This window comes from Mastigoproctus giganteus, chromosome 12 (genome assembly GCF_048544385.1).
Source record: "Mastigoproctus giganteus isolate SK-2022 chromosome 12, ASM4854438v1, whole genome shotgun sequence".
NCBI classification, from domain to species: Eukaryota; Metazoa; Arthropoda; class Arachnida; order Uropygi; family Thelyphonidae; genus Mastigoproctus; species Mastigoproctus giganteus.
In genome coordinates, this window is record NC_143586.1 from 123,301,864 (window position 1) to 123,320,819 (window position 18,956).

The 18,956-nt window shown below is 40.4% G+C and overlaps 1 protein-coding gene across 1 annotated transcript in view; it reads right to left on the bottom strand.

The window, feature by feature from the left end:
- Positions 1-18,956, bottom strand: part of LOC150077387 (putative fatty acyl-CoA reductase CG5065) — a 144,638-nt gene that overhangs the window by 35,876 nt on the left and 89,806 nt on the right. The window contains exons 9-10 of the mRNA XM_090386165.1: positions 16,594-16,712; positions 2,947-3,186 (exon numbers count right to left, since the gene is read on the bottom strand). Coding sequence (XP_090242291.1) covers positions 2,947-3,186; positions 16,594-16,712 — 359 coding nt within the window. The remainder of the gene's footprint in view (positions 1-2,946; positions 3,187-16,593; positions 16,713-18,956) is intronic.

An 18,956-nucleotide genomic window follows, 5' to 3' on the forward strand; every position in this document is an offset into this window, starting at 1 on the left:
TGCTTCTGGGCAGCCAAAACAGAACACACACACAAACCTACGTCATTCACATTTCTGGTGCTTTTATAGTGTGGTACTATTCTTCAGAGATATGAGGCAGAGTTGAACTGACGTTCTAGGAGCCGCCCTTTACATATACCTTGAAGTTGTCAAAAAAAAAAAAAAATTCCCTCGTCTTTAAAAAAGGCATACCTACACAGCTACTTAATCTCCAACTGGACCTGACAAGCGACTACAAACAAGAAAAAAGATGAATCTCAGATCACTTGCAGCGCCTCTGGCAGGAATCCTGGAATTCAACCCACAAAGGAGAAATAACAAAGTTCTTCCCCTCAGTCACCTTCACTTTTCCCAAGCCTCCTCCTTGGTACTCACCTGGACTGCAAGTAACCTTTTTATTAACAGAACACGAAACATTCCAGCAAAAAGTAAACTCTATGGGTATCGAATAGCATCCCCTTTTGCTATTGTGGAGATAAGGAGTCCTGGGCCCACGTTATGTATCAGTGTCCCTCCTATGAAAACTACCGGTTACAACTGTTTACAGTAATCCGAGGAACTCTCCACAATCAGGAGCAAGATCTACTAAATGACCGAGATAAATATATAGCGTTCACTCGATTTGCCCAGGCTGTCTTCACCACAAGGCGTGCCAAGCTCATCTCTGCTAGGACAGTCCAGAATACTTCTACTTCCTGCTAACACATTCGGGGATAGGATAAATGCAAATCTGTGCTACAGAAACAATACTGAAAACCCTTTATGGGTAGGATTCATGCTGGCACCCAATTTAGGGTACGGGATCACTGCTGGCACTCAATTGGGTGCTAGGTCAATACACAGTGTCACCTGCTCCTGCAACTTTTAATCCCCGTCCCTACCCCTACTTCGCCTAAATCTATGGTGGACTGTCTTACCCTAAATACAGGTGGCGCCTTACCCTAGCGTTATTCGATGCTAATCAAGGGAAAACAATTCCGATTGAAATCCATCATTTACTTTGTGTTAAAAAAAAAAAAAAAAACTTATTGCACTTCGATAGCGCGCTTCTTTGTACTAAAGAATTCTCCTTTTGGTCACAAAGGTTGCTAAATAGTTAGTTAATAATTCTATAAAGATCATTTATAAATTTTGCGACGAGAAGTATTTTTTTTAACAATTTTCAAAGCTGGAGTTGTCCAGGCAAGAAAATACTCAGAGAGCCAGTTCTGAGGCGGCGGTTGTGGGGAGGCGCCTGCGCCGAGTCTTGCACGGCTCTCACATGCCAGTTACTTCTCCCACCCTTGTCATTCACAACTGGAAAGACTCAAAAAGACGTTTTCGTTAGGTCTTCAGTTTTAGGCCAAGCCGGGATACTAGAAATTTTTTTCAGTTACCATAAAGGTGTCTATTTGAGATACGACCATTCGTGACTACGGATCCTTCATACTGTGTGCCCTGCACTCAGTAGTTTACCGATTTATTTTTTCATAAGATAAATTCAAAGACTTCAGAGGGATGTATTATATGTTAATACATTTTAAAATTCGGAATGTTTAATGCAGTCTTGATTTCCAGGAATTAAGACCGCATTAAACTAGCTAAAATGCCTTTTTCATTTTTAAATTGATTCAATGTCTACCATGATCTTATTCCATTTGGATTTTAAGACCCTCAGTATCTTCCCTAGCAATCTTTAAATATGTTCTTTCATTCTGTAAACAAGTTGAACTCTTTTATAATATGATTCGGCCTTGTACAGCATTTTACTTACCCGTAAATGCAAAGTTGGTAATGACATCCCAAACATTAAAAAAGTCAGGTTTGGTGAATACAGGCCGTATTCACCTTACAAGCCGCCTTTAAATGCTATTGTTTTCCTGTTTGTTCTTTAAAAATAAGTTTTTAAAAAAATTTAAAAACAAGTTTGCAGTTTATCATCATCTGTTAGTCCTAAGCGTAAGTTTTAAGCTATTGTCCTTAGACAATGCGGATAGCTATTTTAAGCTATCCGCATTGTCTAATATCCCCGATTTCCATCAATTTATCAAGAACCACCTTTCAGCTTGTATTTACGATCTATACGATGCAACTGCAGTAATTGGACACGTAAATACGATCAAATTGGGACCCCAGGGGCTCAACATCTGGTGAGTATAGTCTTGGCACACCCAGAGTGTGTGTTTGCGTCTCTCTATTTATTATTTTTTTTTGCCTGGTGCAGCATAAGCCTCAGGTTTCCTTGCACCATATGGCTAATAATATTACGTATCACTTCTACTGCACATGCGTAAACTGCGATAAGTCATAAAAGCTCGAACATAAACCGAAGCGCTGATTACAATGAACGTTTTTTTTTTTGTGTTCAAACACAATCGGAATTTCACTTGCAATAAAAGTGATAACATTAAACGAAGGACGACATTCTTGATCACAATAAGATCAACGGCGTGCACTGTATTGAAAAATACTGTTGATCAACAATGGATAAATTGACCATACGTATTGGTTTTACCAAGACAGTGCTGTACCGGTTTCAGAGCGCTTCCCCTTCTGGAAAGACTAAGTGAAATATCGTGTATCATGTCTTGTATGTGATTTAATTGCTTATTCTAAGACACTGCTTCAAATGAAGCAGTGACTTAGAATAAACAATTCAGAGATGCACCTGGTTGTAATTACAAGTAAACACAAATATTGCGACATCGGTTCCATTTTGTGAGTGTCACCTGGAGACAAACTGCCTCAGGAATCCACTGGTGAAACGAAAGTGACACCGTCTCATTCACCTCATAGTGAAAGTAATGACCTCCGAGTACACATTTTGGGGAAGAAAGTGTTCAGATAGGTCTGTCAGTATTCGGATAGGTCTTGCCTATCTATCCGAAGGTCGTGTAAAAGTTTCGCGTTATGACAGATAAATTAGTCTAAAGAATAAAAGTAAAGAAAAAACCAACTTATAATTACATGGGCTTCTGCTGAAAGACCAAAGCTACAAAATCGGCTACGAGAGCTGGTATGTAATGATCCACAACGATGCAAATGTTGTTCCAAATTCTATTCTTTTTGAAAGCAGCATCAGGATACCGAAACAGTTGGCTGCTGGGATATCGGTGCACCATTGTCCTTATGTCTTTAAACACTTCGTTCCAAGTTATTTTATTGATAGATTGAGATGTGCAGTTGTAAACCATAATCCCATTTGGCCTGAAAGAGAAAAAACCAATAAAGAAAAGTTAAGGGAAATAAAATACGATTTATCTCGGTTAAATTAAGTTCTTAATATTTACTTACTTTAAATAATTACTAGAAAGTAATGAACTGTTGCCGTTGTTTTTAGCAATTGTGATACCTCGAATTTTGCATACCTTCGTTTGAAATATGTCTATATAATTTGAGACTAGAGTATTTATTTAATGACATAATTATGGCATTACATTCAAGGTCTATTTCAAGTTTCGAGAGAGTATTCTCACGAAAACATCACGTTTACATATACTAATGGAAGAAAATTTAAATTGTATTAGAAGAAAATGCCTTGTGCATAGGGATAAGCACATCGGCAAACTGCAGAAACAGAACTAAAATAAAATTGAAGTGTGCAAATAAAGTATAAATGCGATAAAACATGCACGTAGAATATAATACATATTAGAAGCTTTCGAGATGTACCTCTTCAACTATGAAAGGGTCGGTACATCAGAATCTTTTATACCGGGAAAATATGGTCGACAGCACGTGACATCGACTAAAACATGACAAACAGCTTTACTAAATGGCAGCTGAACTATACACTGAGATCAGTATTTCTGGATGTTGTTGTAGGGATTTAGGAGCATCAGCGACTAAAGCCATATTGCTCCCTGTATACTGTTTGGTATACAGTATACAGGGAGCGTGTGTTCCGTGATCGATTTTCTGTTTGCTGGACGAAAAACCAGAGTTTCCGGAAAGAAATAACCATGCTACCCTTGCTTGAGACCGACCAACTCAGCGACGTTGTCAAAAAGGCTCCTTAAATTTCCTCACATCATCGACGGGACTCGAACTCACGTCTTTTCCACCCAGTGTGGATAGGCCAACGATTCTACCAACTGTTACACACGTAGGCTTAAGTATTTCTGGAACAGTTTCTCAAATGAACTTCATTCCAACCAACACTTCCTTTACTCAGATACAGCTTCTTCCTTGCATAAAAAAAGAATGCAAGCAGCTTGACTTTCATGGAAGTAGCACAAACGTTTCACAAAAAATAATAATAAAAATATCTTCAGCAATGGATTGCAGCCTGTCCACCAGCAAGCTAATTTCACGCGTCCCACCATTACATATGGATGTTCGCGAATGTCAGGCTCCATAATTTCAGGCTGTGGTGGGACCTATTGGGAGGCTTCCCTCCCAACAGGTCCCACCACAGCACAAGAGCAAAATATTAGTCTTCATTAACAGGGCACAAAAGCAAATAATTACTGGGAGAGCCAACCCTCTCATCCAAGGATTGAGAGTCGCCTCCCAAAATGAACTAATTAAATGTGCAATGTACCCTGATACGCACCAGTATACGCCTCGGCGTGTATCCAGACTGTTTTACCCCTGTAAGCGAGTGCGGTGCATGTTAGTGATGAGCCAGCAGCAGCGCTAGTAGAGTTGCAAGTCCCATCAAGTCCTTGTGCAGAGCACTCCTGGGACTTCCACCATTCAAGAATGATAAGAGTACACAGATGTACAGCAATGATTTCGCTAAGCCATGGCTTGCTTTCCTTTAATGAACATTGAACTTCAGTTTATTATAGTAGGAATGCAGCATGATCAATGTCATCTAGGACGATCTATGTTGAGAACTTCCAGCCACCAACCGAAAGCCTAGCTCAGTGGCAGACGCACATACCCATTCAACCCTTAAAATCAAGCCACACAAAGTACATAAGGCTTGCCAAGAGAATGTCAATTTCCTTAGTGGCCATGCTGGAAACAACACTACCTTAATCCAGACAACAAAATGGCCAAAAGAAACTATACAAAACGGAAGGAAAACACCATTCTAAAAATAAAAGCTTCATTTGAGCACAAGCCAATTCCAACTAAGAGCTTCGAGACAATGTAGCATCTTCGTTACCAGCCTTGACCACGGTACGGGTCCCTCATTGGACAGCAGACGATTGGAACTGCCGTAATACTAATGTGAAAGATATTAAACCAGGCACTCCCTCATACTGATCTTTTCAGAGAGAATGCAGTATGTAGCACTGCTCTTTAACGTTCGTGATGAGCCAGCAACAGCGCTAGTAGAGATGCAAGTCCCATCAAGTCCTTGTGCAGAGCACTCCTGGGACTTCCGCCATTCAAGAATGATAAAACAGTACAGATGCACAGCAATGATTTCACTAAGCCATGGTTTGAAGGTTAAAGAATTCTTACCAGCTAGTGTTTCTAATAACAGATGTAAAGTCAGTAAATAGCAGTTAGGCATTTTCTGCAGCCCAGACTCTAGAACTAAAAACATATCCCGCGCAAGCGTAGTGACAATAAAGAACTGACTGAGTTTTGTTCAAGTGAACGGACAAAAGATCCGAATTATCTCAGATGTATTAATTCTTCAAATAGGCCTGTTGGGTTGGGAATGTTCTGTTTCAAAATAACTGCAATAATACACCAACATTACTGAAACTTGATTAAAATAGGAATAATATAGTATAAGACCGGATCGAATTAAAATGATGAAATAAAATACACTGATTGTACAAGAAACGCAATAAGATAAAATAAAAATATAAAGAATAGCAATTACACTATACGGAATAAAAGGGATAAAACGGAATCAAAGTGATAAAAACAACCCGTAGCTTTCAGAGGCGAATGCCTCCTTTATCAACAGTAAGGTAAGACTTAACTTGTCATGATACACATAATTAAATAATTTCAGGATCACGGCTCGTAGCACATGTTACCGTAGGAGCATGGGCAGTATCCTCCACACGTGCACCGAAACCAGAAATGGCTCTGGAGCGTGCCAGGCAGAACCGTTCATCCCGTCCAGTTTTAAAGAGGGGGAATGAATACGGATTCCCCTGTCTATTAATGGCATAGTATTTAGGGTTAGGCGCCACCTGTGGTTTCCCACATCTGCGCCGTATGGCCTCCGTAGCCGAGTGGGCAGGAGCGGGAGTGCCAGTAGCACACGCTCTTTGAGTAGACTGGGGTTCAAGCCCCTGACTGCTGAATACGGTCGATCTGCCAACCCGCACTGCACCAGCGTGGCAGATTATGGTCCATTTTCCCTCAGCATAAATTGTTGAGGAGGCTTCCATCCTGCAGTGGGTTGATAATGGCTGCACTTTACTTTTTTACTGTATAAACCAGTAAAAAAAAAAGTGTAGTGTGGTTTATGCAGTATTATATGTTCTGTTGTGTCTTTGGCTACTTGGCCGCAGGGCCCCTAGGAGTCAAAATAGGCAAAAGGAGGGGGAAAGAAGGCATCCTCCAGCAGAAAGAGGTGGGAAGAGAGAAATAAGAATCACCCCTGGTCTGGGAGGCAGCTTACAGAGCAAGAGGTCTGCAAAGTTGGGAAGGTGCAACGGGAAGTGTCTGAGTTTGATTTATATCAATTCATCAGTGCTGTCATTCCAACGTGGAAGATGTCCAGTTAGGTGTTCATTCAGTTCTGAAAGTGGCCAGTGATGAGAGAAGATCATATACGAGGAGAGATCATAGCGGTTTCAGGTGTGGATGTGTATGTTGTGGGATCAGACGTGGAGAGATTATACAAACACTTTTTACGACTGCTGAGGCATACCTGCTAAAAGCTAAAAACGCTTTTTTTGATTTTAACAGGTTGCTTTCGGGACTGAGTGTGGTTAAATTTATATCCAATAACAGTTGATTACGTAGGTCCAGGTAGATGTTACACGAGTGCATTACGTGGTGCCAGTACTCCAGTTCTCCACAAACACAATGGGCATCGTTTACAGCCCAAAGTCCTGAAGTCTTTTTGAATTACCCATGTCCTGTCAGAAGAAAGGTAGCGTGTAAGTTAGGGAAGAACCAGCCAAGTCTGGTTGTTGAGGTAGGAGACACTAGGTAGAAATAGCTTTGTAGTACTGCCTTTGGTGGAATCATCTCAACGGATTTGCCATAGGGAAACAAGTTCCTGCCAAGTACGCCGGAGTTCTTGTTTCAGATCTGCATCGACAATAGTTTTTATCCCAGGAATTCAGTTTCTTTGTTCTTCCTGATGGCATGTGAAAGCGCTGTGAAGGCCGCTTGGAGGTCAAGGGGATACAACTGGTTAATACTTGTAGTGCTGCTGTTGAGGTCGTTCTACAAGCCCGAGTCATTTTAATAGCATCAACCGTTGTATTTGCAGAATAACGTTTCTAGCGCTGATGGACAAACGATGGAACCATACGGCAGCGCCATATGTTACGAACGGTACAAAAACAGCTGAATAAAGAATGTGGAGTGCAGGTCCCTTACGACCCCACTCTGCGAGTGAAGCGAGGAAGTATATGAATATAATTTTTGGCCTTCTCTTTCATGGACTTTAGATGTGGCACGAAAGTTCTGCGATCATCTAGGGTGACGCCTAAATATTTGAATGAACGTTGATTCATGAGTGCATCTCCTTTATAACGAATGGTTGGTGGTCTGTTGATGTCAAGACGACCTTTGAGAAGCAGGGTTCTGCTTTTATCTGTAGAAATTACCAGCTTATTCTCTTCAGCCCAAACCAACAGGGCATTCAAGACTGTTGGCTCTGGTCTCAATAGCTGCACGAGTAGAACCCTCAACAACGATAACCAGGTCATCCACATATGAGAGCCGTGTGGTGTGGGGGAAGTCCTGCAGGAACCATTTATACAGAATATTCCAAACAGCTGGCCCCAGAACAGAGCCCCAGGCAGCCTCTGGTGAGTTGGCAGGTGATACTATGAAATTGTTTTCATGGTAATTTTTCTGTTATAGAAATAATCTGCAAGACATTGATGTCGAGGGAGCAGCCAGATATTCTAGCTGGCCACCAGACTGTCAAAAGCTCCCTTAAAATCTATAAAAATCGCCAGTACGTAACGGGCATCAGAATTATCTGCCAGCTGAGTGGTTTTCAGTAGTGCATCAATAGTTGAGCACCCCTGCGCGAAGCCAAACTGGAGTGTAGAGGCGAGTCTTTTGGTTTCATAGACAGACTGAAGACGGATGAGAAGTAATCTATCAAATACTTTTCCTAATATTGGCAGTAAATCAATTGGACTGTATGCTTTGGCTGCACCAGTGAGACGATTTGGATCCTTGGGTAAAAGCTTGAGGTTGGCGTGTTTACAACGTGTAGGAAAGGATCCTTCATTAAGACACGTGTTGAACAGTTTTACTAGAACATCGGGTGCAGACCAAAGGTGTTTGATGGACTCTCCCTCGATGAGGTACAGTCGGGGAGCTTTTCCGTTTTATTTATGGCTAATGCAACCTCCTATTCTGTGGCCGAGGGCAAGTAGCTCTGATTCTCAGTGATGACGTTTCTGTGTACTTCAGTGTCATGATCAGGACTGTCTTGGTAGATTATTCCGTCTAGAATCTTGTTCATTGTCTCTTCCATTGAAAGCGTCTCTGAGTAACCCTCAGAACGGATAGAATTTATGATATCCGTGGACACAACTTTGTTCCTTATGAGCATGTCAACTAAACCTCAACGGTTTTTATTGCCTTCCGTCTCCACCAGGAACTTTGTTTAGCATGATAAATTTTGTTCGTATATTCTCTCCGGATTGCATTGCATCTTTCCTTGTGCTATTGTTTGCGGTGGGTGTATTCTTTTTCTTGGTAATTCTTTCCTTGCACGCTGGAGAGAGGAGCGGAGATCTATTAATTCTTCTGACCACTAGGGAACTGAATGCGCTCAGCTGAATGATCGTGAAGAGCATCTCGGATAATGTTCTCAAAGATATCCCATTTGGCAGTTCTAGTGGAGAATCTGATGGTATCGTGAATATACATCAAGCGAGAACGGGTACTGTTTTCAATGCTATGTTATTAGCCGATGATCACTGGTGGTGGTGGCAGTGTCGTGTACTTGCCAGTGCCTTAGTCTGTTGACAAGAGAGGGGATTAATAGTGGGATATCCAGATTAGACTCCCCATTTCCCGAGCTGTACGTAGTTGGCTGTCCAGGTAGGTTGGCTATTAGAAGTCCACGAGAGGCGATGAATTCCTCTAGTAGGTTTCCTCTGGCATCAGAGATGACATTACGCCATTGGGTTGATTGAGCATTTCAGTCAGCAGCTATGATAGCATCTGCATTTCCAAGGAGGTCAAGGGCTTGTTCAAGACGAGCAATGTGTGGCTGTATCTCGGTGCCAAATTGGAAATACGCCGTGACAAGCCGACCGGGCTAGCCAGGTAGGTAAAGTGCCTGCCTGGCAACCCAAAGGTCGCGGGTTCGATTCTCGCCTCGGGCTTGGATCACAGTAAAATGCAAAAACTTTGTGAGGTGCAATATGGCCATAGAAGCTGATGCGCCGACAACTAACAAAAAAAAAAAAAAACGCCGTGACAAATTTTATGCAGCCAAAGTTTCCCTCAACAGTTGCCCCATTCAGATGTGGGCAGCATAGGGAATCAATTCTAGTGATGACTAGATCCGGATTGCGAACAATGATGGCTACGAGACCAGAGAGACCCTGCCACATCTGCAGTAGGGCTCTTGTAGAACGAGCAGATCAAGATTTAATTCCTCCATGAGGAGATGGAGCTGAGATGCCACTGAAGTTGATTTTTGTGCATTTATTTGGCCTATGCGAAGTCTGGATGATGGTAAGTATGCTGTCCTACTTTCCATAAGTGGTGTTATTGGGTATTATTTCAGCTGCTCTCTTGTAAACAAGGCATGATCCATTTCTCACAGAGTGGTCACTAGGTTTGTTGATGGCTTTACAATTGGCGCATTTCGGTGGCGATGTTTTATTGGGGCATTCTTTGTAAAGGTGGCCGGCTTCTGCACACTGGTCGCATATCGGTTTTTGCTTCAGACATTTGGCTGGTATGTGTCCGTATCCTATTATGCTTAGAAGAGCAAATCCGCAAACTCTAGAGCCATTTAAGATCCCAAAATTCGTACGAACGGTCGACTATAACGACATCGCCAGATGAGATTTGGTGGTTCTCCTCCCAAAAATGTTCGACCCCCGCAGATCTCATAATCTGCGGCCTTTATCATGTTAAAATGCTCCCTCATACGATCTTTGAAAGACAAAGATCGTATGGGGACAAAGTGAGACAAAGGCGTTTTGTCTCACCAACGCACTCTCCCACAATCCGAGCATTTAATCAATATATGCAGTGGCAATGGATACAAACAGCTCTCTTCGTCCGTGTAACGTTTCCCGAATATATTTATCTAAGATCTTCTGGGGGTACGCGCGTTTCCCGAGATCTGCTGTCACACGTTTGATCTCCTTTCTATCCTTGGAGGCGTTGCAGTGGGATCCAGCCCTATCCAACAGTGCCCTAATAACACTATTCTTGTGATTGTTGAGTTGTGCCGTGTTATAATGCGTATATTGCCCCCGCACATTGGTTTTCTATATACAGTCGTTTTTATTCTAGGGCCATGTCTATACACCAACACATGACGGAAAAGGGTGCAATCCATTTCCACCTCCGATATCTGAGAACCTCATCCTCTCTCTCCCCCTCCGTACAATGTCGAATGTAACGAAACTACGTCGACGTAGTTTCGTTTCCATGCACGTATGGGGGGGGGGAAGCAGGCCCGTTAAAAATCTTGGACGAGCTCTTCCATGGCTAGATTTGCTATAACAGCACTAATTGGAGAGCCCATCGCTGCGCCATGAATCTGTTAATAGTATTTGGAAATAACAGTGGTACTGCAGACAATTCTGCTACGCTACAAATATCTTATATGCTCAGTACTGTCCCTGATTGTGTCGTCCCTCTCCAACGTCATGCGCACGCATTTCACGCCCTGCTCTATGGGGATGCACGTAAACGGACACCACATCGAATGACAGCATGGCCTCACCCTCTTCAATGGCTTGAGCACGTATAAACTGCACAAAATCTCCACTGTTTTTGATGGTAAAGTTCAAACGTCCTGCTATAGGGGATATCAGTTTGGCTAGATATCTGGATAATGCATGCGTAGGTCTGCCCGCAAACTATACGATTGGCCTAAGCTGAATCCTCGCCTTATGAATTTTCGGTAGGCCATAAAATCTAGGCAGCTGGCGGCCCTCAATTGAAGTGTCCAATGCATGCCTTTGGAATCTTATCAGCATTCAACCAATCCTGCAGAATATTGTTGACACACTGTTCCAATCCTACCTAGGGATTCCGACTGGTAACCTTATAAGTTGTCCTGTCGTTCGCAAGTTCCAAGGAGGAGATTAAATGTGTCAGCAGATCTCAATAAATGCGAGTACCTCAGAAGATCTTGGATAAATATGTTCGGGAAACGGAACACTGAAGAGAGCAGTTTTCACCCGCTGCCACAGCATACATCCCCAACTATCCGGGATAACTGAGAGAATCGCTCGAGTATTACGTGCTTGTCAGAAAGTGCTGTGTGCAAATACCAGGACGAAGATTGCCACAGTCGCGTCAACGGTTAAAGATACCGTACTCGGGGAAGGAACAAGCGGGATAGTATGAGATTAAATGCCCAGAGTGTGGGGAGTGCTATGTTGGTGTGACAAAATGCCATTTTAAAGATCTATAGGGGAGCATATTAATGCGTTAAAGGCAGCAGATTATGAGAAATCTGCTGTGGCCGAACATTTTTGCTAGGAGAACCACCCATCTCACCTGGAGATGCCGTTATAGTAGACTGTTCGAAAAGATTTTGGAACCGCAAATGGCTCGAGTTAGTGGATTTGCTCTTCTGAGCATACCATTAATAGAGACAGGAGAATCCGTATTCATCCCCTCTTTGAAACCGTACTTCTGGGACGTGACGGTTCTCCCTGGCATGCTCCCAAGCCATTTCCGTTTTCAGTGCACGTGTGGAGGATACTGCCCATGCTCCTACGAGCAGTGATCCTGCAGTTAAGTATGAAAGCTACGGTTCTTTATTGCTTTTATTCCGTATATTGTAATTGCTATTGTTTATATTTTTATTTTATCTTATTGCTTTTATTGTACAATCAGTGTACGTATTTTATCATTTTAATTTGATCCGGTCTTGACTATGTTATTCCTATTATTCCATAGTGTAATAGACATAAATACCAATCTTCGGTCTGTGAGATACACAAAATTAAACATATTTACAGCAATCTATACAATTTTATAAATTATGTATACCTTGTGAAATATACACATTTAGACTATAAAAAAAATTCAAACAATTTTAACAAATATTTTCTCATTGAGAATACACTTGTCCGACGTTCGAAACATACCGCTCTTTTGCAGTGGCGGCAAAAGTATTTGGTCATTTTTCTCTTAACTGGTGGGAAAAAATAAGTTTCCCTATTTTGCGTTTTTTTTTTTTTTTGATTTGGTAGTTGTTGGCGCATCGGCTTCTGTGGCCATATTGCACCTCCCAAGGTTTTTGCAGTACTTTGATCCAAGCCCGAGGCGAGAATCGAACCCGCGACCTTTGGGTTGCCGGGCAAGTACTTTACCCACTCGGCTAGCCCTTTGCGTTTTGTAATTTCTAGTATTTCAGTAATCATGAGCTTGAGTGGGCGAGGTAAGGTCGGCGTTCCTAGGCGCTTTCTTAGCCAAGGTTTCATGAGCTCTAAACGTATTGTATATTGTACAGCTATTTAAGTGTTAAATGTTTATCATTCCGTAAAAAATGCACAGGGTCATGGGAGATTTTTTTTGGCTGGAACTCATGCCATTGCACATTTGATCCAACGTATTCACTGCTCCTTTTGTTGAATTGTAAAATTTAATAATAATCCTAAACAAATAAAGCGTAAAGTATTGATGTTTAGCGGCACCAGGGTTTTTCCATCTTTTCATAGTTGATGTACCAACAGTGAAGAGATGGGGGAACCCCCTGGTGCGGCTATACATCAATACACTTTACCCGGTTTGTTTCCTTGTTGACGGAGGGCTCAATGTGTGATGTATAGAAGAATCACTGTTTTATTTTGTTTATACAACAGCAGAGTTTTCTTTATCAAAAGAAAATAAAGATACCCAACTGTCGATTCCCCCCCCCCCCCCAAGAAAAATGCTTAGGGATCTCCTGCTTATTTTTTAGCAGCGTTCCCACAATTGTAAATCTGTATGGCTGGTTCAGTACGTCGTATCCGAGAGGGCACAGTTTAAACCATGGTCACATTCACAATGAGTCATATTTGCTCTTTGTTCACTCTTTTACAAAGGGGAGGAGATCAGCTAATGAGAGGCCTTTAGTGTCGTTATGCTTTCCCAAATACGGTATATCAAACATTTCGTTTTCACTTCACAGAGCATTACAATTTTTATACTGTACTTAGGTTTATTTGTTACGTACCTTCTGAACGGGCGAGGCCCTCTAAATTCAAGTAACTACTCATCTATTGTAAGAAATGATCCGTGTTTATATTCTTCTCTTATAACAAGAAATTTCACATTTCTGTAAATTGTGCAAGATTGTCACTTTTCTTCCCTTTCAGTACTGTGTTCTTTCCGTCAGAACTAACGGAGTTCACAAGGAACTCAAGACCTTTCACAACTCATGGTTGCTTTTTTTTCTTTGCCCGTAAGTGAATCAAATAAATCCTCAGTTGAGAGATGATTGTTTTACAAAGCTGACAGAACAAGAACGCAAAAGAAAGCCGGTAATTAATTTAAATTAGTTTCTGATATAGATTCTTTTTGAAAACTATAAGCGGCTTTTTTTTTTTTATTTATGTGCTTCACAATTTTTCCACTGAAGTATTCGAAATAAGAGAAAAAGCATCAACTGGTGAAATAGCATCTTTATATAGGGCAGTAGGCCCCTGAACCACGTGAATTATATTTCGAGCCGCAGTACGACTTTCCTATATATATATATATATATTTTTGTATGGTCGACCATATATGGTTATTTCTTCCTCTCAGTATTGTTTTCTTCTAATTCCGTTCAATTTTGGACGGAATTAGAGGTATATTTGAGATTTACTGAAGATGTTGAGGTATTCTGTACAGGCTCTGATGAACTAACAGTACTATTCAGTCCGATTTTACTTTGATGAAAGCAAAGAGCAAGATTGAGACATTTATTCGACAATTTCTTCCTCACTATATATATATATATATATCCCCTCTCAACGTTGTCTTCAGATTCGCTACCTTCTTTATTGTCATCTTCGAAATCGCTTTCTTATAAAAGTTCAGCTATTTCATCAGGATGATGGTTTCGGTATATTCCATGAGAGGAAAATGAGCCATTTTTACTATAAAAAAAATAATGCAATTTGTTTCCTGGTAAACCTTTTCAGATCATAAATAAAATAAAAACACCTTGCAATTGTATCCAATGGAAAGGATGCAACACTAATTTTCTATCAGTAGACGCACACTTCACTCCTGTAGTAAATGCTAATGTTTGGTCTGCGACCACCCAGGAGCAAATGTTCAAAGAGGGGACCATATTCACAAAAAACAACTATTACCCATCTACGGAAAGTACACAGGGGCAAATGCCAAGCAGTTTAAAACTTACGTGAACAAATCGCAAATATTGGGCTAGGCCTGTGGTCTCCCAGACCAAAGGTTAGCATTTAAGGGATCACACAGTAAAATACTTAGGGGTCGTTACTGATGAGAGGCTCTTTCCTCGATCATGTAAGATTCCTGCGAGATAAAGTCAACATTTAAGTGAAATTGCGGACAATTCTGAGCATATGTTTGAAAATAAGAGGGAATATTGTGCTGTATAGGGAACAGTGTGCGGTATGAAGGTTTCTTTGTTCCCATTATAACTGATGCGGCAGGAGCACAAGGACAGTTGAAAATTCAGAAGGCAATTGTTAGCTGCACAAAGAACAACCCTGTTGAGTATCAATAAGGCGAATAAAACTTTGTTCAATGATGCTTTGCATGTTTTATGAGGAAAACTACCAGCAAGTTTTTGTGACTAAAAATCTTGAATATGCTGTAAGAAACGAATCGTGACAACGCTAAATTGGGAAAAGAGTTGGGGGAATGAAGTTAGCACATATGCTACCTACTAGGATGGTTATTTTTAGTTTTTTGGTAGTTGTTGGCGCATTGGCTTCTGTATTCATAATGCACCTCCCAAGGTTCTTTTTTTTTTTTTTTCAGTACTTTGATCCAAGCCAGAGGCGGGATTCGAACCCGCGACCTTTGGGTTGCCAGGCAGGCACTTTACCCACCCGGCTAGCCCGGTCGGCGGATAGTTAATAAAATAGCGCAAAGTATCTCTAAATTACGGAAGGATCACTAAGATCTACCAGATCAGGACATTTACTGATTCATCTATGAGGTTGATAGTGTCGATCTTAAGGGCTATGGTGTGTATTGGAAGCCAATGTGGTGGCTTTTTTCCGAGTCGATGACCAATTAAAGTAGAAATACTTTAATTTGGTGGAAAGCTACTTACGCTGTGGTGAGACAGGTTGAGTCCAATTCACGTGTTATATTTGAATGCCAGGATTATTGTTACCTGAGATTTAATTTCTCAAACGACTTTATTACTAAAGCTGAAGATTTCTTTAATTTCATCGAAGTTAAAGCAGCCTTGACAAAATGATTGGCTTGTCGGCCGAAAGAATCTGAATATCTCCCTAAATATTTTTTAATTTTAAAATATTTAAATTTTATTCCAAATTGATTTCAAAGTGGACTGACGTTGCCAAATGGTTAGAGAGAGAATGCAGTTGCATACGCCTTTGAGTAGATAGTGGTTCGAGCTCATGTGAATTCTAAATACGGTCATGAATCTATTCATGACCGTACCCGGATATAAACAGAAAACGAATGGTTTCTGTAACCTGCCACCTGGCTATTATGCAGCCATCATTGAAATCTACAGAAGTGCATGAATAAGTTGTTTTTCAACCATCTTTGATATCTTGTGCATAATCGCCATAAAAGGAAAAGTGGTATGCGAAATATGAAAACGAATAGAAATAAATTCCCTCTGCTAAATGTCCAAATTTAGTTCACAGAATGCCATGTTGGAAGATTTTCATATTTAGTTTAAAACTATTCTTAAATTTTCACATAGAATGGCTCCAATTTTGATATTAGATTACAAAAGATTAAGACTAAGGAGACGCTGTATAAACGCACACAGGATAATTTTTTAAAGATAGCAAGTTAAAAAAAACCTAGCATGATATAGCTTTGGGGAAATTGCGAAATGTATCTTCAGGGGCTAACGTCCAATTGGTCTTCAGATTTATATTCCAGCGTTAGACTGAATTTTAATTACGTGCCTACCCAGCCTACTGTTCACACAGATGTTTATTACACGTTATAATAGTTTCACTTACCGTTCATGAATTCAGATCTCATGTGCCGTAAAAATACACTATTTTCTAAATGGAAAGATCAGTTTTTCGTATGAGCAGAAAATCTTTAGAGACATGCTAATTTCGATGTTTAAATAGCAATAATTAAAATAAAACTACGCATTTGTGAAAGTATGATTTTTACCTCTCCGTAGCAAGGTACCAAGCAACTGCCAGCAACAGATTAACGACAACATCAACAGGAACCATGTCTACCACTTTTTCGCCATGGACGATTACTGTTCTCATTAATCCTTTGCCAGCCTGAAATACAAATTTTATAAATTACAAGAAATACAGTCACAAACGAAATTTGTAGTTTCTTAAAGAAAAACTACAAACTCAGAGTTTTACATTTTTCTCATTTTGAAAAGCTTTTTCACGTTTGTTGAAAGAGCTTGTTAGAAGATTCAAGAATTCTTTCACTCAAAATACGATGAGAACTTTCGGACAGATCAAACAGGAGGTTTTTTGGTGAATTTAGACAAAAATAATTTGATCCATGGTTATTTCAAACAGAAATTCAGCATCCTTGATAAGCTCAGTGTTGTCACGTTAAAAAGTCAATGACGGGAGTTAGATTATCATAAATCATAAGTAGGAGAAGAAAAACAACTCGACAATGACCACTTAAACTGATTATAATCATGTTTAACTAGTTTACATGAAAGAACAATGTGAGGAAACTTGTAAATATATACGATTACAGTGATTTATAATCATTGTAATCGCCCATTTACGATCATCATCGAGAGCTCGTAATATTTGATACACGAGAGAATTGGGAAATTAAAGGGAAGCGAAGAGTCTAAAACAATGAAAACCGAGACCTTATCAGATTTGGCACATGTATAAGAGTAAGAGGATATCTCTTACATGCAAGAGTTATCCTTACATAAGCTTGTCTGCTGTTCCAGGGGAAAATAATGGGGCCGATGGTTAAAGAACAGAGGACGATCTTGATAGATCGTCCTCTCTTCCGTTATACTGCAATCAAAGTGCGGATTTAAGGGGAGATCATGTTTAACCAACTGGTTAGCTACTGATCGGGTTAGTCTGATGCAGTAACAATTGAATTGGATTAAAAAAACATACTTAAATTTCAGTAGAGCTTTTGACACTGTTCCATACGAAAGACATGTTTAAGTTGCGGCAGTATAGCATTAGAGGCAAATTACTGTTATAGATAAAGGGATTGTCGAGTGACATAAAACAGTAAAGGTGGGCACTACTTTTCTTGAATAATTTTAGTAGTGGATGAATCTGAGCCCCTTATTGTTAATATTTAAGAAAGATCAAGGCATAAAGTTTAATGATACAAAAGGTTAGCGGGGTGGCTAATAAAAATAATCAAGGTATGCTACTACAATAAAACGTGGAGTAATTAGGCAAATGGGCTGAGTAGTGGCAACAGATTTAAGTTGATAAATGCAAGGCGCTCATCGGAATCAGAAATCTAGAATAACATACCAATTGGGTGGTACCGCACTCAAGCTAGTGGAGAACTAAAGATAGGAGCAATTGTACCAATTCGCATGAATTGTTCTCTGAAGAGTGCAAACATGCTGCTGGGCAGGCTTAAGGGTTGTTATTTGGTTTTTAGGAGCATTGGCAACTAAGGCCATATTGCTCTGGGGGTATGCGGTGGTCATTCCCTGACCTTTTCGCAACCTCCGTATTTGGTGGTGATGGGCTCAAACCCGGGTCTAATCAAGAAGCATGTGCTATGCACTGCTGCTCCTTCCCATCTGGCTACGGAGGCGCCGCAGGCAGGCTTAAGAGGGTCCTGTCCATGACATACAGGAGTTTTGTCAAAAGGTGATAATCCCGTTGTATAAGGCAATGGTTATACTGCATACAGATGTGCAAGGCTCATTTTAGAGAGATTGTTCTATTGAAACAGGTGCAGAGAAATGCAAAATAAATTAGGGGCATAAAAAGGTACTCTCATCAAGAAAGAACCAAGTTCTGCGAATTATAACCTCCGGAAACAAGCACTTGAGATCTGATTGAAGTGTTTAATACTTCAAATGAATTGAGTAAACGAAATTCTGACGCATCTTTATTCTTTCTCGGATAACGCACATAAGGGGAGAAATTTAAATTGAGCGGATAGATCATATTTACTTTTAATTCGCTCTTTTTGTTTAGCATCCTCTACCTCTACTACAAATTTTATAATAAGTCGTGCGCGACTTATTATAAAATTTGTGTATCTGTATGTACTAACCCCATTGCTCTGCTAGCTATTTACGAAGCCTATACAAAGGCTTGTACCAAAATAACAAGTACTTTTATTCAGTGAATAAATTAGAAGTAAATCAAATCATATGGAGAAAACTGCTGTACTGTTAGAAGGATAATCTTTCAAATAAATACCAGCTGATAACGAGAAATTTAATATCTCCTTAAAACAAGGCACGTTGTTATTATTATTATTAGTGGTAAGCGACTCAGCAGAAAGTTCTATTATTTAAGATGGGTACTTATAACCAGGTTTATAATCCA